Source organism: Choloepus didactylus, assembly GCF_015220235.1.
Source record: "Choloepus didactylus isolate mChoDid1 chromosome 11 unlocalized genomic scaffold, mChoDid1.pri SUPER_11_unloc1, whole genome shotgun sequence".
Classification (NCBI taxonomy): Eukaryota; Metazoa; Chordata; class Mammalia; order Pilosa; family Megalonychidae; genus Choloepus; species Choloepus didactylus.
Genome location: NW_023637577.1, coordinates 5,223,600 through 5,246,916, shown reverse-complemented (window position 1 = coordinate 5,246,916; position 23,317 = coordinate 5,223,600). Strand labels below are relative to the sequence as shown.

Below are 23,317 nucleotides of genomic sequence, written 5' to 3'. Positions count from 1 at the left end.
GACGGTTCCTTGAGTGGGGATCGCTGGTCCCGAACCGAGGGCGCTTGCCTGGCGTCATCAGGCACGCCCCCGCCGGTGGACACTGCGCCCTCTCGTGGCCCGGGAGCTCGGATCCCGGCCGCGTCTCCACCTCCAACCCAGGGCGGGGCAGGGTGGGGCTTGCGGCGTGAATGACTCAAGGAGCCCTGCCTGCCTCTCTGACTAGTGTCCTCATCTGTATGACACAATACTATGTTCAGGGTGACGAGGGCTAAATAAAATGCTGGTGAGAGTGATTTTTGACCGCGAGTCTTTGTCCATATGTGATAACGATTATTGTTGTTCGTGCTATTTATAACAGAGCTCAGAGTGACTAATGGTCTGGGGCCATTCATTGACCCCGAATCTGAGCTTTGAGGAAAGGGTAGGAATCCCAACCTGGGAGAGGAGGAATAGCAGGAGTAAAAGCCTGGCGATGTGCAAATACAAGGATTCCTCAGGAACAAAGAGCTAGATCACTGCGGCTGGAGTGAGGCGGAGGCAGCCAGAGAGAAGGCTGACAAAGTAGGTTGAGCTCAGTGCAGGAAGAGCCCTTGAATGTCAAGATAAGTAAGTAAGTTCAGCTTCATGGGTGATTGGGGTGATTTTAAAAGAGGAATGACATGGTCAGCGCTGTTTTCCCCTTCATTTATATATTTAATTAGAACCTACTGGGTGCTGGGCATCATGCACAGTGCTGAAGCAGATAAAAGACCAACAAGACAGCAACCTGGCTTGTGAGCTCGCTGTTGAGGAGACAGAAATATAGACAGATCTTGAGGTTAAGGAGAAATATGGTAAGATAGACAAATTCTCAATTTTGGAACAATCACAAAGGCTGAACAGACTAGTTCTCACAATTTTCAGAGCAAAAGCAGCCTCTCAGCTGGGACATGAAGGATAAGCAGGAATTCATGAAAGGAAATGTAATCTGGAAAGAGAAATATCTGAGTAAAAGTTGGGAGACTTGAGGGTGCCTGGCCTTGGGGAGCTGAAGTCGTTTTGCATGGCTGAAGCGAGTGAGGCAGGGGCCCCAGGCATGGAGGGGCCATCAACAGAAGTCTGTCTTTCTCTGTAGGTGAAGGGGCTGTGCGGTAGACTAAAGATGTATGTCCCCCAAGAAACATCTTAACTTCAATCCATTCCTGTGGATTTTAAGTAGGACATTGTGATGAGGTTACTTCAGTTAAGGTGTAACCCACCACATTCAGGATGCGTCTTAATCCTATTACTAGAGTCCTTTATACACAAATGCATACAGACGGAATAAAGAGAAAGCTGCAGAAGCAAAATGCTGAAAGCAACGAAATCCAGAAGAGAAGGGAGAGACCAGCAGGTGCCACCACGTATCAGAGGAGCCAAGGATCACCAGCAGCCAGTCTTTTTAAGAAGCATTGCCTTGGTGATGCCTTGGCCATTTTCTAGGCCTCAAAACTATAAGCAATACATTCCCATTGTTTAAGCCAAACCATTGCATTGGTATTTGCCTAAGCAGCCTAGAAAACTAAAACAGGCTGCTTGGTCAGACTTGTGATTTTAGAAAGATGAAGCAGAATTTCAAATAGCTACACCATTGAGACTCGAGGGCAGGAGTCTGGGACAAGAGTTGAAGGGAGAGCTGAAAAATGTACCGAGAAAGGTTTTCCAGAGAAGTCCACACTTTCTTGGGGATTGGGAAAGCTCAGGGATGAGGGGTTGTGAGCCTGTGGCCAATGCATTGTTTTGCTTCTTTCCAAGAGGAAGCTGGCACTCACTGCCAGGAAATGTGGTGGCCCTGTGGTGACACCAGGCAGGGCTCAATGGGGGGTGGTGGGGGGAAGGAGGGAGTGGCTTCTGATCCTGCTCACAACACTCTGTAAAGGGATCTTACTGTGTGGTCACTGTCTCCAGACAGGGCACCCCACAACTAAGCTCAAGTTAGGAGTTTGTTGGTTTTAGTAGAGAAAACTACACTGGGGACAAGGGTTTTGGGCACAGGTATACGTGAGGTGTTTTTAGCAACCCCCTTATAACAAAACCTGAATTTACATACCAGATCAACAGAAGCGGGAGGATGGGGGTGAGGGGTAGAGGGTGAGGTAAAGTAGTTTAGCCCTACTTTACAGGGCACTTGACCCTCTCAACTCTCAAGTACTTAGGCTACATGTCCCATCCTCATTAGAAAGTCAGATCTAATTTATAAACGTTCAATTTGCCCCCACTTCCTGGCTACTGTTAATTCAGTGTGAGGAATCCCAATAGCCCAGGCCACAGGTGCATAGTCCACAAAGGCCTCCAAAGGACCTTCTGAGACACCTTCCCCATCTGTATACCCCTCCAACTCCCCCATCTTGCACTGGGGAGAAACCAAGGCACAGAGTGGGGAAGGGGCTGGCTCCAGGTTCCCAGAGTCCTCCCAACAGGAGGAAAAGGCATTGCGGCCGGGTCATAAAGGCCTGTGCTCTCATCCTAGTCATTCAGACTGAGCTCAGTCAAGTCACTTTCCTGTCCTTGGTTTTTCTCATCTGTAAAATGGGATAACAGTGCCATTTAGGATTGCTACGGGGATTAAATGAAAATTATGCCAAACTGCTGATGGAGTAGGTGCTCCATAGAGTCGGTGACTAAAGCGGATCCCATGCTTCTGAGAAAAGCCCTCATCTCACTCCCCACCAAGACCAGGAAATCACCAAGCGCACAACTCTGTGTCCAAATGTTGCTTTATCTTTCCACATGAAAGATCTTCACAGTATCAAAAGTAAAGAATTGGAAAAATAAAACAAAACCAAAAACAAACAACAACAAGAAAACCAAACACAAAGAGAGCAGTGTTGGGCCAGCAGTACCATCAGCCCCCGGCCCATGGGCCGGCGCAGTCCCGGGCTGAGTGTGAAGGCTGAGTAGCACCAGGAAGCGGCCCTGCTGAGGGCTGTGGGCCCCAGCACGGCTGGCATCCGTTCAGCTTTTGGTTGGTCCGGGGCGGTGGGAGCAGGGTCCCGGGCAGGTGGGTGGGGCACGTGGAGGAGGAAACTGTAGACCTTCCGCTGGCAGTCGGGATATCAGTGCACCTTGAAGGAGCTCGACCTGGCAGGGGCTGAGAAAGAGCAAAGTGCGTGACCACCTGGTGAGCAGCGGCTTTCACTCCAGCCCCATGAGCCAGCTCTAGGTCCCCACGGGGGACAGGAATTTTGTCTTTCCTTTTTTTCCCCTCCCTGGATCACCTCCAGCAGAGGATGGAGTCCTGGAGTTTTGTCACCACCTAGAGCCTCATTCTAGATCTCAAGAGATTTAGAACAATCTTCGAGGAGTCCGGGACCCCCTGCTGAAGCGAGTCCACCCAGGCCAGGGGGCATTAACACCCCAGCCTACAGCATCTGCTCCCTGTTAACAGGTACCGGGGGCGACCAGCTGTGCACCCAGACCCTGCCTCAAGCCCCAGCTACCCAGGCCTGGGCCGGGTCCTGATTGGTGCCAGCACTGCTTTCTGATACACTTGGGAGAGTGGAGAGGGCTCAGAGGGGAGGATTTATTAGGGGAGGGGCATTTCCTGGTTGGAAAAAGAAGAGATCAGTCAAGGTGGGAAAGGGACAAGAGAAGGGAATGGGAGAGGATGGTTGTTTGAGTTTCCTGGATGACAGTGGAGTTGGGCTTGTAGGAAGAGATGCAAGTCTTCCTCTCAGAGGAGCAATGGATGCAGGTGGGGGTGGGGAATTCTAAGTTTGGCAAAGGATCTTGGAACAGAATAGGGCTAAAGGCAACAGTCTTGACTCTGGGGCAGCACAAGGGTGGATCTCTGTCACAGGGACCCCAGCCCCAAATGTTCCCTGGCCTCAGATTCTCTGGGATTCCCCTGGGCAGCTAAGGCCAGCTATCAAGGGTTGGGGTCCTGACCCAAATGGGGACAATGAGACTCAGCAGCTAAGATGAAGGTTCTGGAAGCCCAAAGAGAGGCTGCTGCCTTGGTCTTGCAAAGAGGTGGAGAAACAGGTGGGGACATGCTCCAGAGGGGGCCCACCTGCTCCAGCCTCTCACTGCCTTGAGGGTTGCCTGCCAGGAAAGGCCTCACCCCAAGGGAAGAGCTGAGTTGGGTATGGGACTGCACAGCCACTTGGCCCTGTGGCTGCCTCCTATGCTTTACTTCTGCACTGGGATCCTCAGCCCAGGCTTTCTCCAGTCTTCTGTTCCCAGTCCAGAATATCAACTGACACGTTGACACTTTGGACAACAGGATGTGTGCAGGTGGCTGGGAGGGGCAGCCAGAGCCTGCTAGAGGCAGCTCATGGACTCTGTCCTGTTTTGGAAGAGCCCCACCCACTCCTTCATGCCTAAATGACCTCCAAGGCCTGAGTCTAGTTCCTCTGCCCCCTTCACTGCTTCCCCAGGGCTGGCCCCTTCTTGCCCAGTGTCAGCTGGAAGTGCCCCTGTAGCTGCCAACTGGGAGCCAAGCCAGGCAAGTGGGATTTTCCACCCCAAATCTTGATAATGTCAGGGGGTGGGGGCAGGTCCCCTGGCTGCTTGCTCCCCTGAGGAAGAGCAGGCTGACAGTGATAGCCCTGGGGAAGGCAGTCCAGGAAAAACAGGCAGGAGGAGCTCCCAGGAGGGCCTGGGCCAGGCAGCATCATGGGGGAACAGAGGCCTGGGTCAGTGGCCACAGGACAGAGCCGTGACCTTTGGAGACTGTAACCGGTGACGCCATCGCAGTGGGGTGAAGGTGGAGGGGCTGGGGTTGCCGAGCCTGAAGTCCAACCTCAGTGCCCCAGAGCATGAAATGGCCTGGCAGGGGCTTCAGAAGGTGGTGGAGTGTGACGAGAGGGTGGCGTGCAACAGTCGGGTGTCACTGTACCTCACTGAGCTGTGCTAGGAGTGGTTTTCTTGAGGCTGAAGTTGGTCCAGTTTACAGCAACTTTCTGACGAGTTTGCTTTGCAGAATCCAAACAGAACCTGTTGGGTTTGGAAGACATGAGAGCACAATCAGAAGTGCCCCCCCTCCTCACTGGACCCCTCAAGAAACCGGTCAGTTCTGCGTGACCCCTCTGGCTCCCTGGTATTGGGGTCTAGCAAGTACAGAGCTTTGCTGGCTTGGTGGGGGGCCTCCTGGATAGAGCCCAGGAACCACCGCCCATGAGCTGAGGGGACAACACACGAAAGGAACAGACTGTGCCACCTTTTATTTCACCCTCTATCTATGCTGGCCTGCCTTCTATCCCCCGGGAGGCGTGCTTCCTTTCACCCTCAAACCTTGGTCGGTGCTGCCCCCACTGCTGGGAGTGCCCTTTTCTGTTTTACTTGACCGATTCATTCTCATCCTGTGAGTTTCAGCTTGGTCGTCACCTCCCTGGGAAGGCTCCCTGGCCTGACCCACACCCAGCTTGGTCTGCAGTCCTTCTTCTGGCTCCCCATCCCCAGACCCCACAGCCTTAGCCTCTCATAGCATCTTTTTTTTTTTCTTAATTATTTAGTACTAATATTTTATTACAACATAAACTTTAACTAAATTTTACAGTAAAAACATTTTATGTATAACTGTAGAGGAACTACTGTACAGATAGCCTCCAACTTAAAAATGGGCTGTATTTTAAAAGTCCATGGAGTTGTTTGATAAGTCAATTGGAAGATATTTGCTCTGTTGAAAATAGCAAAAATAACATTTCCCAGGCTAGCCCAACAAGCCCATTTAAGCCAAATACTAACTGAATTATACACTTATCAATATGGTTTGAGTTCCAGGATCCAAAACAAACTTTACTCTTCCCTCTTATTCTTGATTTATGCCTGAGTTTTTTCTTTAGGAAAATCCACATCAAGGTTTTAGTCTCTTCCTAGAGGATAGGTACCATATCCTTTTGGCAAGGCACCCATCCCTATCCAAGTCATGACACATTCTGGTTGTCATTAGAGCATGCCCAATATTTGGACTCTAACAGCATCTTAACCAAACTGTGCATTCGTGGATGCTCTCTCCCCCTTTCAGCCCAAGCACAGGGCAGAGGAAGTGCCAGTGAATAAACAAAACGAATATTGCTATAAACAGCCCTGGTTCCATGGGCCTGGCATGCCTCTTCCTCCCATTCCTTTGGCTCCCTGGGTCCCAGCAGCTAGGCTGGGTGGGAGAGAGCCCTGACTGCCCAAACCTCTCCACTGTTCCCTGCTATTGGAGGCCAGGAGGGGCGGAGAGGCTCTCCGAGGGGCCAGGCCCTGGGGTGCCCTGTGAGTGGGTGAACAGCAGCCCGCACACCTACCTCTTGAAGTACTCCACCTCCCGGTCAGTCTCATCCATCTCCACCCCATCCATGTCCTTGGGCAGGAACACATCATCTAGGAAGATACAGCCAGGAGGGCTCAGTGCTCACAGCCAGGCCTTTGGGGTCATGCTCTTGGGGCAGTGCTGCCCACACGCGACGAGGCCGACGGACGCACTGCGTGAACAGCAGGCACCGACGTACCCATTCTGCTGCGGGGCGCTGTCAGCGGGCGGGGGCGCCCCGAAGGGCCGGGCCGTCTTGTTGAGGGAGGCGCTGGGTGCAAAGGTGTACCGCGGTGGGTCCGCGGCGGGGGCCGGGGCCTGGGCGGAGACAGAGCCGGGCAGGGCGGGCGGGGCGGGGGCCTGGGCCGATGGGGGGCACCCCCCGCCCCCACATCTGGCCGGAGGCGACGGGGGAGGGGCGATTCGGTTTTCAAGAGGCCATTTGGGAGCGACGATCTCAGCCTACGTGGGTGCGGGCTCGCAGCACAGGCCGGCGGGATGGAGGCAGGCGAACAGGCGCACAGACGGACAAACAGACATGCGTGGTGGCCGGACCGTGCGGCAGCCTCCGGCTCAACTCCGGGTTCCCCAGGCCCTCCCCAGCTCTGGCCTCTGCCCCTCTACTCCGGGATCAGGGATGGGGTTACCGAGGCTGCGCTGGGTCAGGTAGGTCCACCCCAGGCATCCGACCCCGCCCCGCCGGCCGCCCAGATTTCCCCGGGCTTGCCGCCTACCTTCTCCGGTTTGCTCGGAACCGGCTGGCCCTGGAGGAGAAGGGGAGGCGGTGAGGGAGGGCCGGCCCCGTGGGTGTCCCCACCCGGCCGGCAGGCGCCCCCACACCTGCTGAGACCCAGGCTGAGGCGCTCCCCGCAGGCCCGGATCTTGTTCTGGGCTTCGATGTGCGTGAGGCCCCCGGCGTTTTCCCCATCGATGGTCAGCACCCAGTCGCCCACCGTCACGCCCGCCTGTGCAGCTTTGCCTCCTGGGGTGAGCTGCGGAGAGACCGTGCGGGTCAGGGCGGCCAGGACTCTGCAAACCAAACTGAGGCCAATGGTGGGCAACCCTGCCCTCTCCCAAGCTGTCCCGCATCCAAGATGCAAAGCCTCCTCATGCAGCAGATTCCTGGGCAGCTGCTGGGTACCAAAGCAACCTGGGGCAGGGGTGGGGCTCATCTGAGCTCCACCATCACCCCAATCACCCTGCTTATTTATCTGCAGGTACCTCTGCCACCCTTTCCCACAGTCCAGAAATTGCTAAGAAGTCAACAAACAGCCATCCAGGATAAAACCCAAGCTCTGCAGTGACCACAGCCACGTCATCGCAGTGCCTGAACAGAGCCCTAGGCACTAGCCAGGGCTTCAAGGGCTGTAAGTCAGTGTCACCCCAAGCCTTCCAATGCCACTTCAACCCTCCCCACCCCCATCCTTCGAGTTTCCAGTGGAAATCCCTGGTTCCTGCGATAAGTGAGGGGAAAGAGGAGGCTGGGAAGAGTGGTCATCAGCAGCATCAGCTGAAGCCACCAGGGACAAAAGGAGAAAAGGGTGTGCTGCATGGGGAGCAGAGTCAAATTATGAAGGCCTCGGATGACAGGGGAAGGAACCAGGGCTTCACCTTGTGGGCAGGAGGAGCCATTGGCAGTTTTAAGGCCTGGGATGAGAGGCCTGGGATGAGAGAGCTGGCCTCACCTACTATGGGCAGGCAGTTTGCTCTCTCCGCCCCACAATTCATCCCACAGCTGGGGCTGGGACCTGGCCTGGGCCACCCCTTAGCCAGAGGGATCCCCTGTCGGGAGTTCAGGGTTCCAGGCCAGGCCAGCCCTTTTTGGGCTCTGCAGACTCCAGCCACCCGTTGGCCATCCCAGCGTGGGGCTGCATCCTGATAGACCCCACTGGGCCCTTGGAGCCCTCTAGCTCAGCCCTGGCAGCAGAGGTGGAGGTGGCCTGGCCAGCCTCGGGGCCTGTGACTAATCAGGCTTTCTGTGGGGAAGCACTCAAAGGCAGATTTAGATTACACAGAGCTCTGGTGGGGGGAGGTACAGGCTGCCCCAGGCCCCAGGAGGCAACGCCAATAGGCTGGTGCACAGACTCAGCCTGGGCAGGGAGAGGAGAGGGAAGAAGTTCCAGAGAGATGGCAGAGGGGCCAGAGCAGAGACAAAAAGGCAGGGCAGCTGGGTCTGCTGGCTCTAGTTCTTGTTTGGGAGGTAAGAGAGCTGGGTGGCTTCTCTACTTGCTAAATAAGAAAAGTAGTAACAGCAGTTTGCATTTGTTGAACACCTACTAGTTTCTAGGCCATATATTGACACTGACTCCTCCAACGACCCTGTGGAGTTCAGCCTGGAACTGTTCCCATTTTACACCCAGGGAAACAGAGATGTTAAGCAACTTGCCCCCCAGTCACCCAGCTAGTAAGAGGCAGGATTAGGATTCTGCTAGGCCCACCTGGAAAGACTCCCTGCCCAGCCTGGCTGGGCCTGGGGCCTGGGTCTCCTATGTCTCCTTTATTTAAACCAACTACTTATAATGGGCTGGGGGAAGTGACACCATTGAGGGGAAGTGACTTACTCAAGGTCACAGTGAGTCAGTAGAAGGGAAACCTGGCTGGGCCACTCCCTACCCAAGTGGGGCAGCTCCTGGGAGGTGTGGGACTGGGGGTCTTGGGTGGACAGGAGTGGCTGGCTTCTGGAGGAGGGTGGGGACTGCTTCCTTCCCTGGGGTGAGGAGGGCAGGGGAGTAGTCAGAGAGGTGGATAGAGAAGCCAGGGAGAATCTGGGGGAGGTGGTGGCTTCAGTGGAGAGAAGCAGAGAGGAGCTCAGGCCAGGGACAGGGTGAGGCCCCAGGGACCAAGGAGGGGAGAGGCCAGGGGGCAGAACAGAGCAATGGGTGAGGGGTGAGTCAGCCTGAGGGCTCCACCAAGCAGCCCAACCCCCCAGTCCCAGACATTACCTCATCTCCCAGGCCTGGGCCCACAGCCAGCCCTAGCCCCTCCCTCCATTCTGGGGTCAGGAAAGGGGGAGGGGGCTGGCCCAGCTTAGAAAAAAGCCCACCCCGCCTGCTGGTCTGCCTGCCTAGGTCCAACTCCAGGCTGGGCTCAGCTGGTGGCCCCACCCACGCACAGGGCTGCTGACGAAGAAGCCTGGCCCAGAGTGCCCCCAAGAGGCCACATCTGTATGTCCATCCCCTGGGTTACTATGTGGCCCACCCCGACAGATGAAGAAACGGAGGCTGAAACCAGCCAAGGTCCAGGGCTCCCTGGCCACACTGGCCAGCACTTTCCCAGGAAGAGGGATGGAGGGTAGGTTTTCAGGGCTGGCAAGGCTTGAGAATGTGTGTGTGTGGTGTGTTGTGTAGTGAGGGGAACAGTGCCCTTGCCTACCCAGCAGGACAGGTTCCAGGGGGACCCTGTGGATATGTCCCTGGGAGGAACACTGGATCCCTGCCTGCCTTGGCCACCAAGCTCATCTCCCACAGACAGACTCCACCTTGAGGCCCCTCTCAGGCTGGACAGTGCCTGAAGCACCCTCTGGACCCCTCCAGGCTGTGCATGCCCGACTTCCAGCCAGCAGCTGCCTGCCCACCGGGCACTTGGGTGGGCCTCCAGAGCAGGAGGATGTGGGGCAGGAAGTACCCCCCTCTCCTAAGTCCCAGGCCACAGTGAGAGCAGAGTCACCAGCCCAAGGAGCTGGCCTCACCTACTATGGGCAGGCAGTTTGCTCTCTCTGCCCCACAATTCATCCCACAGCTGGGGCTGGGACCTGGCCTGGGCCACCCCTTAGCCAGAGGGATCCCCTGTCGGGAGTTCAGGGTTCCAGGCCCAGGCCAGCCCTTTTTGGGCTCTGCAGACTCCAGCCACCCGTTGGCCATCCCAGCGTGGGGCTGCATTCTTGGGCTTATAAGGCAATCCCCCTGCCACAGGGAGGGGCCAGCCCCCAGCTCCGCCCCCCACCAGAGCTGAAGCCAGAGCCCTGGAGATTGCCCCGGGGCTGCCCACCCCTGCAAGGGGTCATAGGCCACTGCATCCTGCATGGGCCCAGTGGATGGGGAGGGAGGGCATCATGGAGGCTGGAAAGAGACCCCCTTCTCCCACCCACTCAAACTGCAGGCCCAGTCTGAGTGGCATGGAATCGCTGAACAAACCCCTCCACCTCTCTGAGCCCTGGGTTCCCTCGTCTGGAAAAACGGATGGCAATTCTTATCCCCTGGGCAGCCGTGAGGCTGAAGTGAAGATCTTACAGGCTGTCCAGCCTGGGGCCTGGCTCCAAGCACTGCTCACTCAAGGGGCTTATACACTTCCTCTTGCGACCTCAGGCTCCCCTCCTGCAGAATGGGCATCCACCTGGCCTCAAGGTGGGCCATGGGAGCTTCGTGGATGGCATCTGGTGCAGTGCACTGCTTGGGGAGTGATGAGGGGGCTCCTCTCCCTGTATCCACTTGGTCGGGGGAGGCCTTGTGGCCTTGTTCCATCAGGGCAGGGCAGAGGCCCACCATGTCTCACCACCTGGCTGCTCCCTGACTTGTTGGCCCCTGGCTGGCTCCTGCTCAAACTCCTCCCGTCACCCACTAAACACCCCAGCACCCAAAATCCCCTGGGAGACCCCTCTCCCAACCTAGGCTCAGCCTTGGCTCACCCGGGAGATGGAGAGGGGCATGTTGAAGTCCTTGCCCCCCTGCAGCCGGAAGCCCCAGGGTGCTGGCCCTTCCAGCACCACCTTGAAGGAATCCATGGTGTCTGCTCCTGGGAGGAGAGAGAAAGGTGAGTAGTGGGCATGGCGGACTGGCAGAGGGCCAAGCTGTGCACAGGAGCCTTGGACATAGGCCAGGGAGGCACAGGCTGATGCTGGGCACACCCAGGGCACAGGGTAGGCAGGTACCTTGTCAGGCTGCGGTGGGCAGCTGGCTGCCAGGCCTCACCTTGAGAGCCAGGGGCAGCCCTCCATCCCCAGGGACTGGGAAGGGGAGGGGAGCCCGTATCCCGGCTGGAGGTGCTTTTCAGCCGGAGGTGGGCCGCTGGGCTAGGATGGCACGGCCTCGCCCCCGCCCCAAGCCAGCCTGGAGCCTGGGGCGGTGGGGTGAGTCAGGGGCCGGCGCTCCTCTCCCCCCCCCCAGGTCCCGGCAGGCAGGCCGCGGCTGGAGCCTGCTCGGACTATATAAGGCGTGTAAGCTGACCTAACAGAGAGACAGCGGAGGGAGCACACGGGGGCTTGGGACGGGAGGGGAGGGAGGGCAGGGCAGGGGAGGGGAGCGGGAGGGGAGGGTGGCGGCTGGAGCGGGTCCTAGCCATTCCGGGACCGGCCGAGGCTGCTGGCGGCCAGGGCGGGACCCCTGGGCGCTGGGGGGGGAGGTGAGGCGCGGCCCTGGAGAAGATTGTTGGGGGCCAGGCCCCCAAAGCGCGGCCAGGAAGGGGATCCATTCTGCAGCCCAGCGCGGGTGGTGCCCCGCACACGGGCCTGCTTCCACGCCGACGTGCCTCAGTTTCCCTCTGCTCCCCCGCCTGGGCCCCATGCTTCGGCCGGCTCCCGGCCTCAGGAAGCGGCGCAGGCGCCAATCGGCCCCGCCACAACCGGCTTCGCCACAGGAAGGCGAGGGCGGGGGAAGGGGCCCCGGCCCGTGGGAGGAAGCTCAGTGCCGGCTACGACCCCTAATGCCCCTGTGGTAGCCTCAGCAGGCCCCTGCCCCCACGCCCGGGCAGCCTGAGACGCCCGGCGCGGTCGCCTGTACCTGCTCGGCCCCGCCGGGGCGCTGCTGGGCCGCGGGTTCCCAGGCGCCGCGTTGGGAACGGCGGCCTGTGTTCTGGCCCCGCCCCCGCGGCCGCCGTCCGCTTTGAGCCCGCGCTTGGGGGCGGATCCATAGGCCCGCCCCCACCGGGCCACGCCCACCAACGACCGGCTTTTCGATCGGTGGGAAGCCCCGCCCAACCCTTCAGCCCCACCCAGCCGCAAAGTCCCGCCTATCTTGGAGCCCACCTGTCGCTTCAGTGGGGCGGGGCCTGAGGCGGGGCCTGGGAGGCATTGAAGGTGGGGCCTGGGCGGGGCCTGGACTACAGTCCAAACCCGGGGCAGACCCCGCCTCGGTCGCACCTGGCCAAGCGCCTTGATCCTTCCGCTGGCGGAGTGAAGAGAAAGCGGGCCTTGAAACCACCCAGACCTGGACAAAATTACTCGTCTCTGAGCCTTACTTTCCGCTCGGAAAAGTGGGCGAAGCATACCCGCTTCTCAGGGCCGCGCTGTGCGGGTACATATGGTTTGGCCAAAGGCTCACCCAGCAGCGGCTCCGGAATTTCTAAATCGGAAGGACTTATGGGGGCAAGTCGAGGGGGCGCGGGGGGGGGTTGAAGCTGCTTTTGCAGAAAAAAAAAAGGGAGAAGATGGAGGGGGCCCTTGGCTCCCCCTGAGCCTGCCCTCCCCTGCGCTCGCTTCCACCCCCTGGCACCTACGGCACACGGTCGAGGTGGGCTGAGATTTGCTACATCTCCTTTGAAGCAGGCAGCGCCTCCGGTGGTGGTGTCCCTACAGTCCCGCCCCCCACACGCGCCCCCAGTGCCCAGCCCAGCACTCAGGCAGGCGCGGGCAAGGTTGAGCACACATGGGAGCATGCGGGTGAGTGAGGTGGAGGGGAGTCTACCTCGCTCCTGCAAGGACATTTCCACCTTCTTCACATTTTCCCTCTTCTGCATGTTTTCCCTCACTTTACAAATTTCTGGAATAGTTCTCATCTTAAAAAAAAAAAATTCTCGACCCCCCACATCCCTCTTCAGCTACCACCCTTTTATTCTACTCCCCTTGAGAGTTAAATTCTTTCCAGGAATCGTCTATCCTCTGTCTCCACTTGCTTTCTTCTTCTTTTCTCATGCACCCACTGCAGTCAGGTTCTTGTCCCCACGGGTCGTCTGAAATCCCTCTTCTCAAGGTCCGCAGTAAATGGCGGTTTCTCAGTGTCACTTTTCCCAGCTTGGAGCTCCTGGAAACACTCTCCTTGGCTTCCTGGCTTCCTCCTGCTTCCCTCCTGCCTCCCTTGGGGGTCTCCTCATCTGCCTCTCAAAGTGCTATCAGATCTCCCTTCTTTCACTCTCTAGGACCCCATCCTCTCATGACTTAATACCACCTGTAAGCCAAACATGTCCAAGTTTTATGGCCAGCCCTTACCCCCCTCCAAGCACTCCAGGCCCCAAAACTCAACTGCTTGTACGATGTCTCTTCTCGGATGCCCACTAGATAGCTCAGCCCATCATGCCCCAACTCAAAGTTATGATTTTCCCACCTCTCTGACCCCTTCCTCCCTTATCTAAGTAAATGGCTCCACCAGTCATTCAACAGGTTCAGTAAAAAATATGAAGTCACCCTTCCTTTCTCTTCTCCGCCCCCCCCCCCCCCCCCCCAGTCTGCAAATTCCACCTTCAAGATAGGTCCCACTTCCGGCCCTTCTGGCCTCTGCTGCCTCTGCTATCTGAGCCACCAACATCTCATGTCTGGACCCCTGTAAAGCCTCCTCACAGGTCTCCCTGCTTCCACCCTTGCCCCCCCAGGCTCTTCTCCAGACCGCAGTGAGAGTGATATTTTTAAACAGAAATCACACCTTGTCACCTTGTGCTTTCATATTCCAGTGGGCTGGTGCCGCACTTAAAATAAAACCTACAGGCCTGTGACCTACATGCCCCTAATGAACTGAGTCCACCTCCCGCCCCTCTCCTCCTTCTGCCTCGCTGGCCTCCTTGATGTTCCCATAATGCACCAGGCATATTCCTGCCTCAGGGCCTTAGCACTTGCTGCTTCGTAGGCTTGAAATACTTTCTCCCAGATCCCTAAACAGCAGACTCTCACATTGTTCAGGTCCCTGCTTAGATGTTGCCTCCTCCAAGGAGCCTCCCTGACTACCCTACCTAAAATAGCCACCCCCTAACGCCTCAGGACACGGTAGTTCCTTCTCCTGCTTGATTTTTCTCTGTGGCACTTAACAGCATCTATGTTGTATTGTCCGTTTCTTTAATGTTTTTTGTCCCATCAGAATGCCAGTCCCATGACTGTCTTGTCCACCCCATTTCCCCAGAGCCTGCACATGGCAGAGTGAATTGAACAGATGAAGGAAGGAAGGAAGGATTGAGAAAGCAAAATGGCAAATGAGCAAAGGAAGAAGTGGCAGCCTGGCGGTCCTGGCAGTCCTCCAGCAGAGAAGACCGGGGTCTGGTCCTCGGGCTGGTGCCAGGTTCAGGCCCGGATGGAGCCCCCTATGTCTCCTGCCCCCTCCCCCCCAGGGCTCCCTGCATGGGTAGCCCCTGGGTAGGAACTGGACCCTGGCTAGGCGGCAGTGCCCCCTGGTGGCCAGAGCTCCTTCAGCTCCAGGGCGAGGCCCTTAGTGTCCTGGAGGCTTCTAAGAACCTTCCCATGCACTATCTGGTTGGAACCTCACAGAAATTGCCACGAAGCAGAGGGGCTTAGATTTGTAATGAAGGAAAGCGTGCCAGACCAGGGACACTAACTCTCTGGGTAACCTCCAGTGTATCCTGGGATTTACAGAGCTGGTAGGGGCTGCTGGGCTTGGGCTCGCCATTGTGGGAACGAGGGGTCCCAGCAGCTCCCACCCTGCCTGGGATCCCCCTGGCCTCAGCTCACACATCTCCGGTGACAAGTGTTTACGGCAGCCTGATCCATCCTGGAAAGGAAGTGCTTCTGTGAGCAAATCTGCAGAATCTGCCTCCCCACGTCTCCTCCATCTTTCTGGGAATCACATATTAAATGTGGAGATGTCGAGTGTGCAGTTGGATTCCTAAATCTGGAGCTCAGGGAAGCAGTCTGGGCTGATCTGGGCATTGTCTGCATTTAGATGATCTATGAAACCTGGGGACCAGATGGGCTCACTTAGGGCAGTGAAGTCTCCACCGTGAATGCACACTAAAATCCCCTGGGGAATTTCAAACAAAAACCCCTGGGTGCCCAGGCCCCACCCTGACTGTGGGAATCAGAAACCCTTGATGTGCAGCCAGACTCAGGGATTGTTTTAAAGGCTCCCAGGTGATTCCACATGTGGCCAGGGTTGAGCTACACTGTGTCTGAGGTGAGAGCCCTGGGCAGAGGTCTGACAGAGGAGGACACAGCAAACAGAGTATTACCATGTGACCCAACAACCCCAATCCTACATGAATACCCCAAAGAACTGAAAGCAGAGACTCCAACAGATACTTGTGCGCCAGTGTTCATGGCAGTGTTATTCGCAGTAGCCAAAAGATGGAAACAATCCAAGTATCCATTTACAGAGGAATGGACCAATGAAATGGAGGTGTCTCCAGACAACGGAATATTATTCAGGAATGAAGTTCTGAACATGCTATAATGTTGATAAACTTTGAAATCATTATGCTGGGTGAAATAAATTGGATGCAAATATTGTGTGATTTGACATATGAGCTATCTAAAATAGACAAATTCATAAAGACAGAAAGATTAGAGGTTACTAGGGGTGGGGAATGAGGAATTGTTGCTTAATGGGTACAGAATTTCTGTTTGGAGTGATGATAAAGTTTTGGTAGTAGATGGTTGGTGATGGTTGTACAACATTGTGAATGTAATTAATGCCACTGAATTGTATTTATAAAAATGGTTAAAATAGAAATTTTTATGAGATATATATCTATTACCACAATAAAAACATTTGGAAAAAGAGGTTGGGAAGGAGTGAATGGGTAGGAGGTAAACCAAGTGAAGATGGTGTTTCAAGGTTTGTCAAAGGCAGCTGAGAAGTCAGTGCTATCAGGGTGTCCCAAAGGGCATCCAGGTCACTTCTGTTTGCGGGGAGCAAGGAAGTTGGTGACCTTGGTAAGAGCCGTGCAATGGAGTCGCAGGGACTAAGGGATGGCTGGAGGTGGTTGAGGGGGGAATGGGAGGTGAGAAAGCGGAAATGAAAGTAATCAACAACTCTTTTGAGGAGTTTCCCTGCGAAGAGGAACAGAGAAAGGGGAGGTGGGCAAAGGGGGAATGCAAGGTCAAGAGGAGCTTTCTTTTAAAGATATGAAATTATAGAGCATGTCTGCATGTGACTGGAAATGGTGACAATGATGACGATACTGGTGACGCTGAGGGAGAATTGATGGATTGAGCAGACAGAGGGAGCCAAGCCTTGAGGAAGGGAGAGGGGCTGGGATCAGAGCACGTGCTGGCAGGAACCGCCCTTGGTGGGCTTGGGGAACAGATGCTTATTCCACGCGAGGGGTCAGGAAGGAGAAGATGGGTGCCGATGCTGCTACATCTGTGGCTGAACTGGGGGGCGGGGGATGAGGGTGTTCGCTTAGGTTGGCTGCCATTTCCCCAGTGATGTCTGCGAGGTGAGAGTGGGTGGGGACAGAAGAGGAGCAGGGATGATGATGGTGAGGGGGGCAGTAAGAAAAGCAGCCTTCCTTGGATGGGATCTCTGGGTGACTTGGAGAGCCCAGCTCGTCTACTTGCAGTTTCCGATGGCACTGTTAAAGAAGCTGCGGTTAGCCTGGTGATGTGAATTTTTCCACCCATAGGCAGCTCCCAGAGGGACAGGCATGGAGGAGAGCTGGGTTTGTGTGAGGCCAGGGCTTTGCCAGAGCAATAAGATGGAAGGAGAGAGGAGGGTGAGGGAGTGGTGACACTGGTGGATGACAGAATCTAAGCCAGGCAGGATGGAATCATGGATCAGAGCCTTGTAGGCAATGAGAAAAGGATCGCTGCAGGTCAGTGTGGCTGGAAGAAGAACAAGGACTGGCCTGGTCAGAGGAAGTGAGCTAGAAGGTGAGGAGGAGATGGTCAAAGGGGACATCTGGAAATCAGATGGCCAAGGTGGTGTGTCACTGGTGGTGATGAGGTTCGGGTTGTGCCAAGGGTGTGGCCAGCTCAGGGGGAGCTGAGGTCAGGGGAACTAGAGGGCAGGTCCTTGGAGCAAGATGCTTGCCCACACGGCAGTCCCCAAGGATGACAGGAGTGGCAGGCAAAGAGAAGAGTGAAGCAGCCACGGAAAACTTCAGGAGACTTGCTGGAATGTGGGCTCCTTGAAGAACTGAGGCAGTTGTGAACATGGCATGCAGGAGGCACGCAGTGAACACTGAACGAATGGATATACATCTAATATGCAGGCCGATCTTTATCCTTTACTACTGAGGAAACTGAAGCCTGAGCTCTCCCACCAGTATCTGTGCATTGGCAGGGAGCAAATGCTTTAGGGGTGCACATCTTTGACATCCCTTCCCTCCTCTTCCTCCACCTCTGCCTACCACCTCCTCCCAGGCTCAAGCTACCTGGTGGTCCTCCACACAGCTCCTTCCCCAGTTTGTGCCTTTCTCCTACCCCTGCCCCATGTAACACCATCCCTCTCCCCTGAGGAGGAGACCAAGCTCATTGCACAGCCGCAGCCTCAGCCTGCCTGCCCTTCACACTCAGTTCAGAGGCCCAGCTGCCTTTCTCCCCCTGCCCGGACGCTTGCCTCCTTTTGCTGCATAGGATCCCTCCACAGAGTCACAGGTCTCTGCGTCCCCGTCTGTCTGTGCAAGTGGATGTGAGCCCGCCAGTGGTGGAGGTCAGGCCCAGGGCCTCTGTGTCCCTGGAACCCAGCACTGGACATGGTGTTTGCCACAAGGTGGCCAGGCGGGGAGCAAGAGGCCAGGCCGGAGCTGGGAGGCTTTATTATTATTAGCAAACCTCTGTACACTGTACACTGGGGGTGGGTGCAGGGTCCTCCCCAGACTGCCTGGCCTGTCCCTGCAGGCCAGAGTGGACATGGGTGTGTGTGTGTCCATGTGCCCATTTCACTTGCCCGCCCACCTGTCTTCCTGTCCTGGGGGTGTGGGGTGGGCAGCACTTGTCCCTCTCCTGCCGCCACTCCGCACAGGGGTTCAAGGCCGGTCACACGGTGCGGGGCCCTTCCTGCGCTCGCGGCTCAGCAGTGTCACCAGCTTGGCCTTGAAGCCTGTATGCCCGCCGGGCCGCCCAGTGCCCCCGGCCTCGTCACCGGCATCCCCCAGCTCCAGCTCCAGCAGCCGCCGGTACTGGGCCTCCAGGCTGCTGTCGGGGCCTGGGCTGTGCCAGCCCAGGTCTTCGCTGTTGTGGTAGATGGGGCTGTCCCCGGTGCTCCAGCCGCCATCGGGGGCCTCGTGGGGTCGGGGACCCCCGTCCAGCATGCACAGGTTCTCATAGAGGTGCTCCGCGGTGGCAGGGGGCCCGCTGGCCCTCTTGGAGACGGAGGCGTAGAGCGCCGAGGCTGGGTCCTCGGAGCCCAGCAGCGGTGGCAGGCTCTGAGGCCCGGGCTCAGGGACTACGTGAGCCTTCCTGCAGGCCGGTGGCAGCTCCCGCAGCTCTCCGGGGGGATCCAGTGAGGGCAGCGAGGTGGCCCGAGGCAGGGGGCAGGGCCGCGCCGTGGCCAGCTCCTGCCGCCGGTCCCGCTGGCGGGTGATGGCTGCAGCCACGGCCCTGCAGAGTTCGGGGGCGCGGGGGCTGCTGAAGGCGAAGAAGCCCTCTCCTGAGTCACAGCGGCGGCCGGCTCGAAGGAGAACAACGCCCTGGGTAGGCCATGGTGGCGGGTGTCCAGTGGCTGGGGTCCCCAGCGGGCCCTGCCACCCCAGTCCCGAAAATGCACCCCACCCCCTGCCCCATGGCCCTGCACCTCCACCTGTCAGAGCCAAACTTGCGCAGGAAGCGGTAGGGCCAGACGTAGAGGGCCTGGGGGCTGGAGGGCTCGCGCAGCTGGACGGCGTCCATGCCCAGCACCAGGACATAGGGTCCCTTCAGCTGGCAGCGGGTGGCAGCCTCCGTCCTCTGCACCCCCACTGGAAACTCGTCCCACTGCGTGGGGGTGGCCGTGAGGGTGGCTCCCCCTCCAGCTGTGCAGAAGCCAGCACGGGCCCCCCGCATCCCCATCCCACTGGTCCCCCCAAAGGTCCTGGCCCTGGGAGTGCTGGCCAGAGGCCGGCCCTGCGCCTCCCTTACTCACCTTCCTGCCAGGAGGAGTAGATGGAGTTTTCCTCCATGGGGACCAGGCTCTTCGCCGGAGACTCGGTCTCTCCTAACCCTGAGGAGCACTCCCCGGTGCCCTGGGGGAAGGGGCCCCAAGGTCAGAGGTTAGCGTCCACCCAGGCCTCTCACACACCAGCTCCTCCGCTTCCCTTGCCTGCCCCTATCCCTCCGCAGGGGTCAGCACTCAGGACTCCATGTCAAGCCCGTTTCCCACGTGGCTCCCCCCGTGAGGGCGTCGGGGAGCTATGGCCTGCTGGGCACCCAGGAGGGTGGCCCCAGGGCCCTCCAGCTTGGCCAGGGACGGGGCCTGGTGTGTGCGTGTCCCCGACAGCAGGGAGCAGCAAAGGGTGGGAGCATTGGGGAGGGATGCGGACTGGATGGTGAGCACTGCCTTCACCCTGCCGCCACCAGCCCAGGAAACTCCCTCCAACGCAGGGCAGGGCACCACGACCCCACAGGCTGCCCTTGACGCCCCGCTGCCCGCCTTCCCCACATCCAATCCTTCGGCAAGTCCTGGGGCTCTTCTGACTCTCAACAGCTGCACCATGACCGCCCCCCCCCGGGCAGCACGGCCAGGGTCAAACGCAGCAGCTTGTACTGTACCCCGTTTCATGCTTCTGCTCATTTCCTTTTTTAAAAAAATTTTGGTAAAATCCACATAACATAAAATCTACCATTTTAACCATTTGGAAGTGTACAATTCGGTGGCATTAAGCACATTCATGATGTTGGGTAACTGTCACCACTGTCTGGTTCTAGAACTTTCTCATCAACCCAAACGGAAACCCTGTACCTGTTAAGCAGTCACACTCCCCATTCCTCCCTCCCCCAGCCCCTGGTAACCTCAAATTTGCTTTCCGACTCTATGGATTTACTTCTGGATTTTTCATATAAGTGGAATGAAACGATATCTTGTGTTTAGCTTCTTGCTCTTAGCGTAACAATTTCAAGGTTCATCCAAGTTGTTACATGTATCAGTATTTCATTCTGATTTATAGCTTAATAATAGTCCAGCATGTATAGACCACATTTGTTTATCCAGTCATCTGTGGATGGTCATTTGGGTTGTTTCTGTCTTTCGGCTATTATGAATAACGCTGTTATGAACATTTGTGTGCAAGTTTTGTGTGGTTGCTGGTTTTCAAGTCCCTTGAATGTATATCTAGGAGTGGAATCACTGGGTCATATGGTAACTTGATGTTTAACTTTTGAGGAACTGCCAGACTTAAATTTCCTTTTGGCCCATCACAGCCCCAGTGAGACTTTAAAACTGTCAGCCCCTGGCTTGAACCCTCCAATGGCTTCTTGTCTTGCTCAGAATAAAATCCTAAACCCCACACTGTGGCCAGGACGGTTTCATCTGGCTCCTGCCAAGCTCTCCCACTTTACCTCCTCCTCCCCTCTCCCACTCCTTACCCTCTAGCCACACTGGCTTTTCTTTCTGCCGCTTGAGCACACCAGACTTTTTCCTGCCTCAGGGCCTTTGAACACGCTGCTCCCCTACCCTGTCTGCCCTGTCTGGGACACACTTTCCTCAGACCTCTGCGTGGTGGGTTTCTCATTCAGCACTGGAGACACGGACACCCTGTCCACCCCCATGGGGAGGCCTTCCTTGACCATCTGGTCTGACGTCCCTCCACTGACGCCCAGGTCCACCATAGCATCCCATTTCCTTTCTAGCCTGCACGGCCACCTGAGAGTCTCTCTATGGGCGTCTGGGCTGTTCTCCAGCCCTGGAGGTGCTTGGTGGATACTGAGTGATGGGATGTGAGCAAGCAAGCATATGACGAGTGTGGGGTGAGGGGGCCCCCCGCTGACTCCCCTGCTTACCGGGAAGGCCAGCTGGCAGATTGGGCCCATCCAGGCCTGGCGGTGCTGCGCGGCTAGCAGGTGGCTGCGCTCGGTGGTGGTGAGCAGGAAGGCCCCAGTGTCGCGGGGGCAGCTCTCACCATCGGCCGGCAGCACGGACACACAGTCAGCCAGACGGATGACCCGCCGCTCTCCCCGCCGGGCAGGCCCTGAAGTCCTGTCACCTGCTGGCCCTGGGCCACCATCTCGGACCTCCCAGCTCTCCAGCCGGGCCACGCCTGATGGGCTCCCTGCATACAGCAGTGCCCACACCTTCCGCCATGACTTCTGTGGGAGAGGAGGGGCCAGGGGAGAGGACCCTCAGGTGGCAGGTTCTGTCCTGGCATCCAGCGGCTCGGCAAACCCTCCTGCCCATCCCAGCCAGCCCGTCTTCCCCAATGCCTCAGGGCCCCTAGCAGGAGGCCCTGCCAGAGGAAGAGTCTGTGCTTGGGGTCAATCAGCCCTAGATTCAAATCCCACCCCTACCCCAACCTCTCCTGACTGTGGCTGCCAGAAGTGCCAGCGTCCTCATCACTAAACCGAGAATGCAGGGTGGAAGGTTTCCCCGCACACATCCCCCCACCCTACCCCCAATAAAGGGCTCTTGGGCCAAGAGGTGGGGTGGGGAGGGAGGCTTCAGCCTCATGATGGCCAGGAAGGAAATATGCAAATCGCTTATAGCAAAGGAAACAGAAGGGTTATCTGCCTGGGCAGCAGCTGCAGCCAAGCTGCAAGGGTGCAGGGCCTGCTGGCTGGGGAGAGGCGAGCTCCCTGCCCACCTCTCACCCCATCACAGGGCTAGGAGCCAGGCCCTCTTCAGTGGGGTGGGGCTGGACCACCGGACCACTGCGGTCTCTCCTAGCTGGGGCCTGACCCTTTCTAGGGGCCTCAGTGCCCCCATGACGTGGGTGAGAATGGCTGCCGAACAAGACAGTCCCCAGGCTTGGGCCCACTGGGAGGTGCCGATTCTCAGCCCCTGCCCCGCTCTCGGCTTCCTAAGTGAGGCGGGGTCTCCCAGAGACCCATTCAGCCTCGGCCTTCCCAGGCCCAGAACCGGCTAGGTTTCATTCTCCCATACCTGGGTTGGAACCCCCATCCCAGCTCCCTGCCCCTGTCTCCTGGGTCTGGGTGGGATGTCCAAGGCTGGGGCAGGAGGCCGTTCCCTCTGCCCCCATTTCTCCTGGACGGCCGCCTGGCAGCCAGAGGGTCCCCACCTTGCCAAACTTGACGTGTTGCTGGTAGAGGATGCCATCCTTGACGGGGGTCTCCAGAGGCTCCATGGCCCTGGCCGAGCCGCAGGGCCGCCGCTCCGAAGGCCTGAGGAGACTGGTGGTAGGCCGGAGGGGAACTCCTCAAACTTCCCCTTCTGGCCACTTCCCCCTCCCTCCGTCCAGAGGCTCTGCCAGGCCTGGGGGGGAGGGGGAGGGGAGCCGAGCCTTCAGTGAAGGAGCTAGGAGAGGGGTTCTGGGGCATTCTGAATTTCATCCTTGGGGGTTCTGGCCGGCCCAAGGGGTCCGCACCTGTGTGGCAGGGGCCTCAAACCACCTGTGGATAAATGACCCCTGCTCGTAACTGGGTCACCTGGGTGTGAGCCTCTGACTGCAGACGGGCTCCCCTGAGTCGCGGGCTTGGGCTGTGCCCCCATCCCACAGCTGAGCACCCCAGGCCTGGCATTCCCACAGCCCTGCCCCCACCCCAGGACCCTCCTCTGGTCACATTGGCACATCCCTTGATTTTCCAACTCAAGTGTCTTGGTTTGGAGCATAGGCCTGCCTGAGACTGTCCTGCTCTGCTTTTCTTTCCCTCTGAAGTATTTCTAACACCCACTTGCTCCTCTCGGTCTCCTCATCCCCCACTCTGTGACCAGCCTTAGCGGCAGGCTGTGAAATGCTGCCCCACCTGGGCCAAGCCCAGCCTTCTCCCTGCAGTCCATTGTATCTCTGAGGCTAAAACCAACCGTGGCCTTCCCCTTCCTAAACCTTCTCCTCCCTCCTTAACTGCCCTCGGGTCTGATGTGGGCTCCTCAGGCCAGCATCTGGGGACCTGTGTTGGGTCTCCACCTTCCCTCCTGCTTCATTCCCCATCTCCCCATCCCGCCAGCCCCCCCAGGGGACCCTTACCACAGGGCTGGGGGCAGCAGTGGGGCTGCCTCTTCCTCCCGGAGGCCTGCCTCGACCACTCCACGCTGTCTGAGAGGCCAGGTCAGCAGTGCACACCCCACTCTGGGCGCCCCATCCACATGGGCGTCCACGCCCCTCAACGGCCCCAGCCAC

At 57.7% G+C, this 23,317-nt stretch overlaps 2 protein-coding genes and 1 long non-coding RNA gene across 3 annotated transcripts; all 3 read right to left on the bottom strand.

Moving 5' to 3' along the window:
• Nucleotides 1-2,791: 2,791 nt before the first annotated feature.
• LOC119524372 lies at nt 2,792-6,392 on the bottom strand. The gene is made up of 3 exons (XR_005214803.1): nt 6,237-6,392; nt 4,841-4,938; nt 2,792-3,091 (listed from the first exon to the last, which is right to left on the bottom strand). It is a non-coding gene; the product is annotated as an uncharacterized LOC119524372 (long non-coding RNA).
• A 2-nt stretch (nt 6,393-6,394) lies between these two features.
• On the bottom strand, nt 6,395-12,068 carry LOC119524407 (PDZ and LIM domain protein 7-like; the record flags this gene model as incomplete). The annotated part of the gene is made up of 5 exons (XM_037823030.1): nt 11,956-12,068; nt 10,866-10,972; nt 7,072-7,233; nt 6,976-7,005; nt 6,395-6,559 (listed from the first exon to the last, which is right to left on the bottom strand). Coding segments are annotated over exons 2-5 (453 nt in total), but the record flags the coding sequence as incomplete, so codon positions are not given.
• A 5,782-nt stretch (nt 12,069-17,850) lies between these two features.
• Nucleotides 17,851-22,339, bottom strand: LOC119524476 (docking protein 3-like). Its single transcript, XM_037823184.1, has 5 exons — nt 22,259-22,339; nt 21,027-21,332; nt 19,174-19,273; nt 18,854-19,063; nt 17,851-18,744 (listed from the first exon to the last, which is right to left on the bottom strand). Exons 1-5 carry the CDS (start codon nt 22,322-22,324, stop codon nt 18,080-18,082), a joined length of 1,347 nt encoding a protein of 448 aa, XP_037679112.1. The 5' UTR covers nt 22,325-22,339; the 3' UTR covers nt 17,851-18,079.
• Nucleotides 22,340-23,317: the final 978 nt, after the last annotated feature.

Coding starts and splice junctions, on each gene's coding strand:
- LOC119524476 (XM_037823184.1), bottom strand. CDS start 22,324: ATGGAGCCTCTGGAGACCCCCGTCAAGGATGGCATCCTCTACCAGCAA. Junction 19,274..21,026: donor TCTGCCAGCTGGCCTTCCCG/GTAAGCAGGGGA, acceptor CCCTTCCCCCAG/GGCACCGGGGAGTGCTCCTC. Junction 19,064..19,173: donor CTACTCCTCCTGGCAGGAAG/GTGAGTAAGGGA, acceptor GCTTCTGCACAG/CTGGAGGGGGAGCCACCCTC.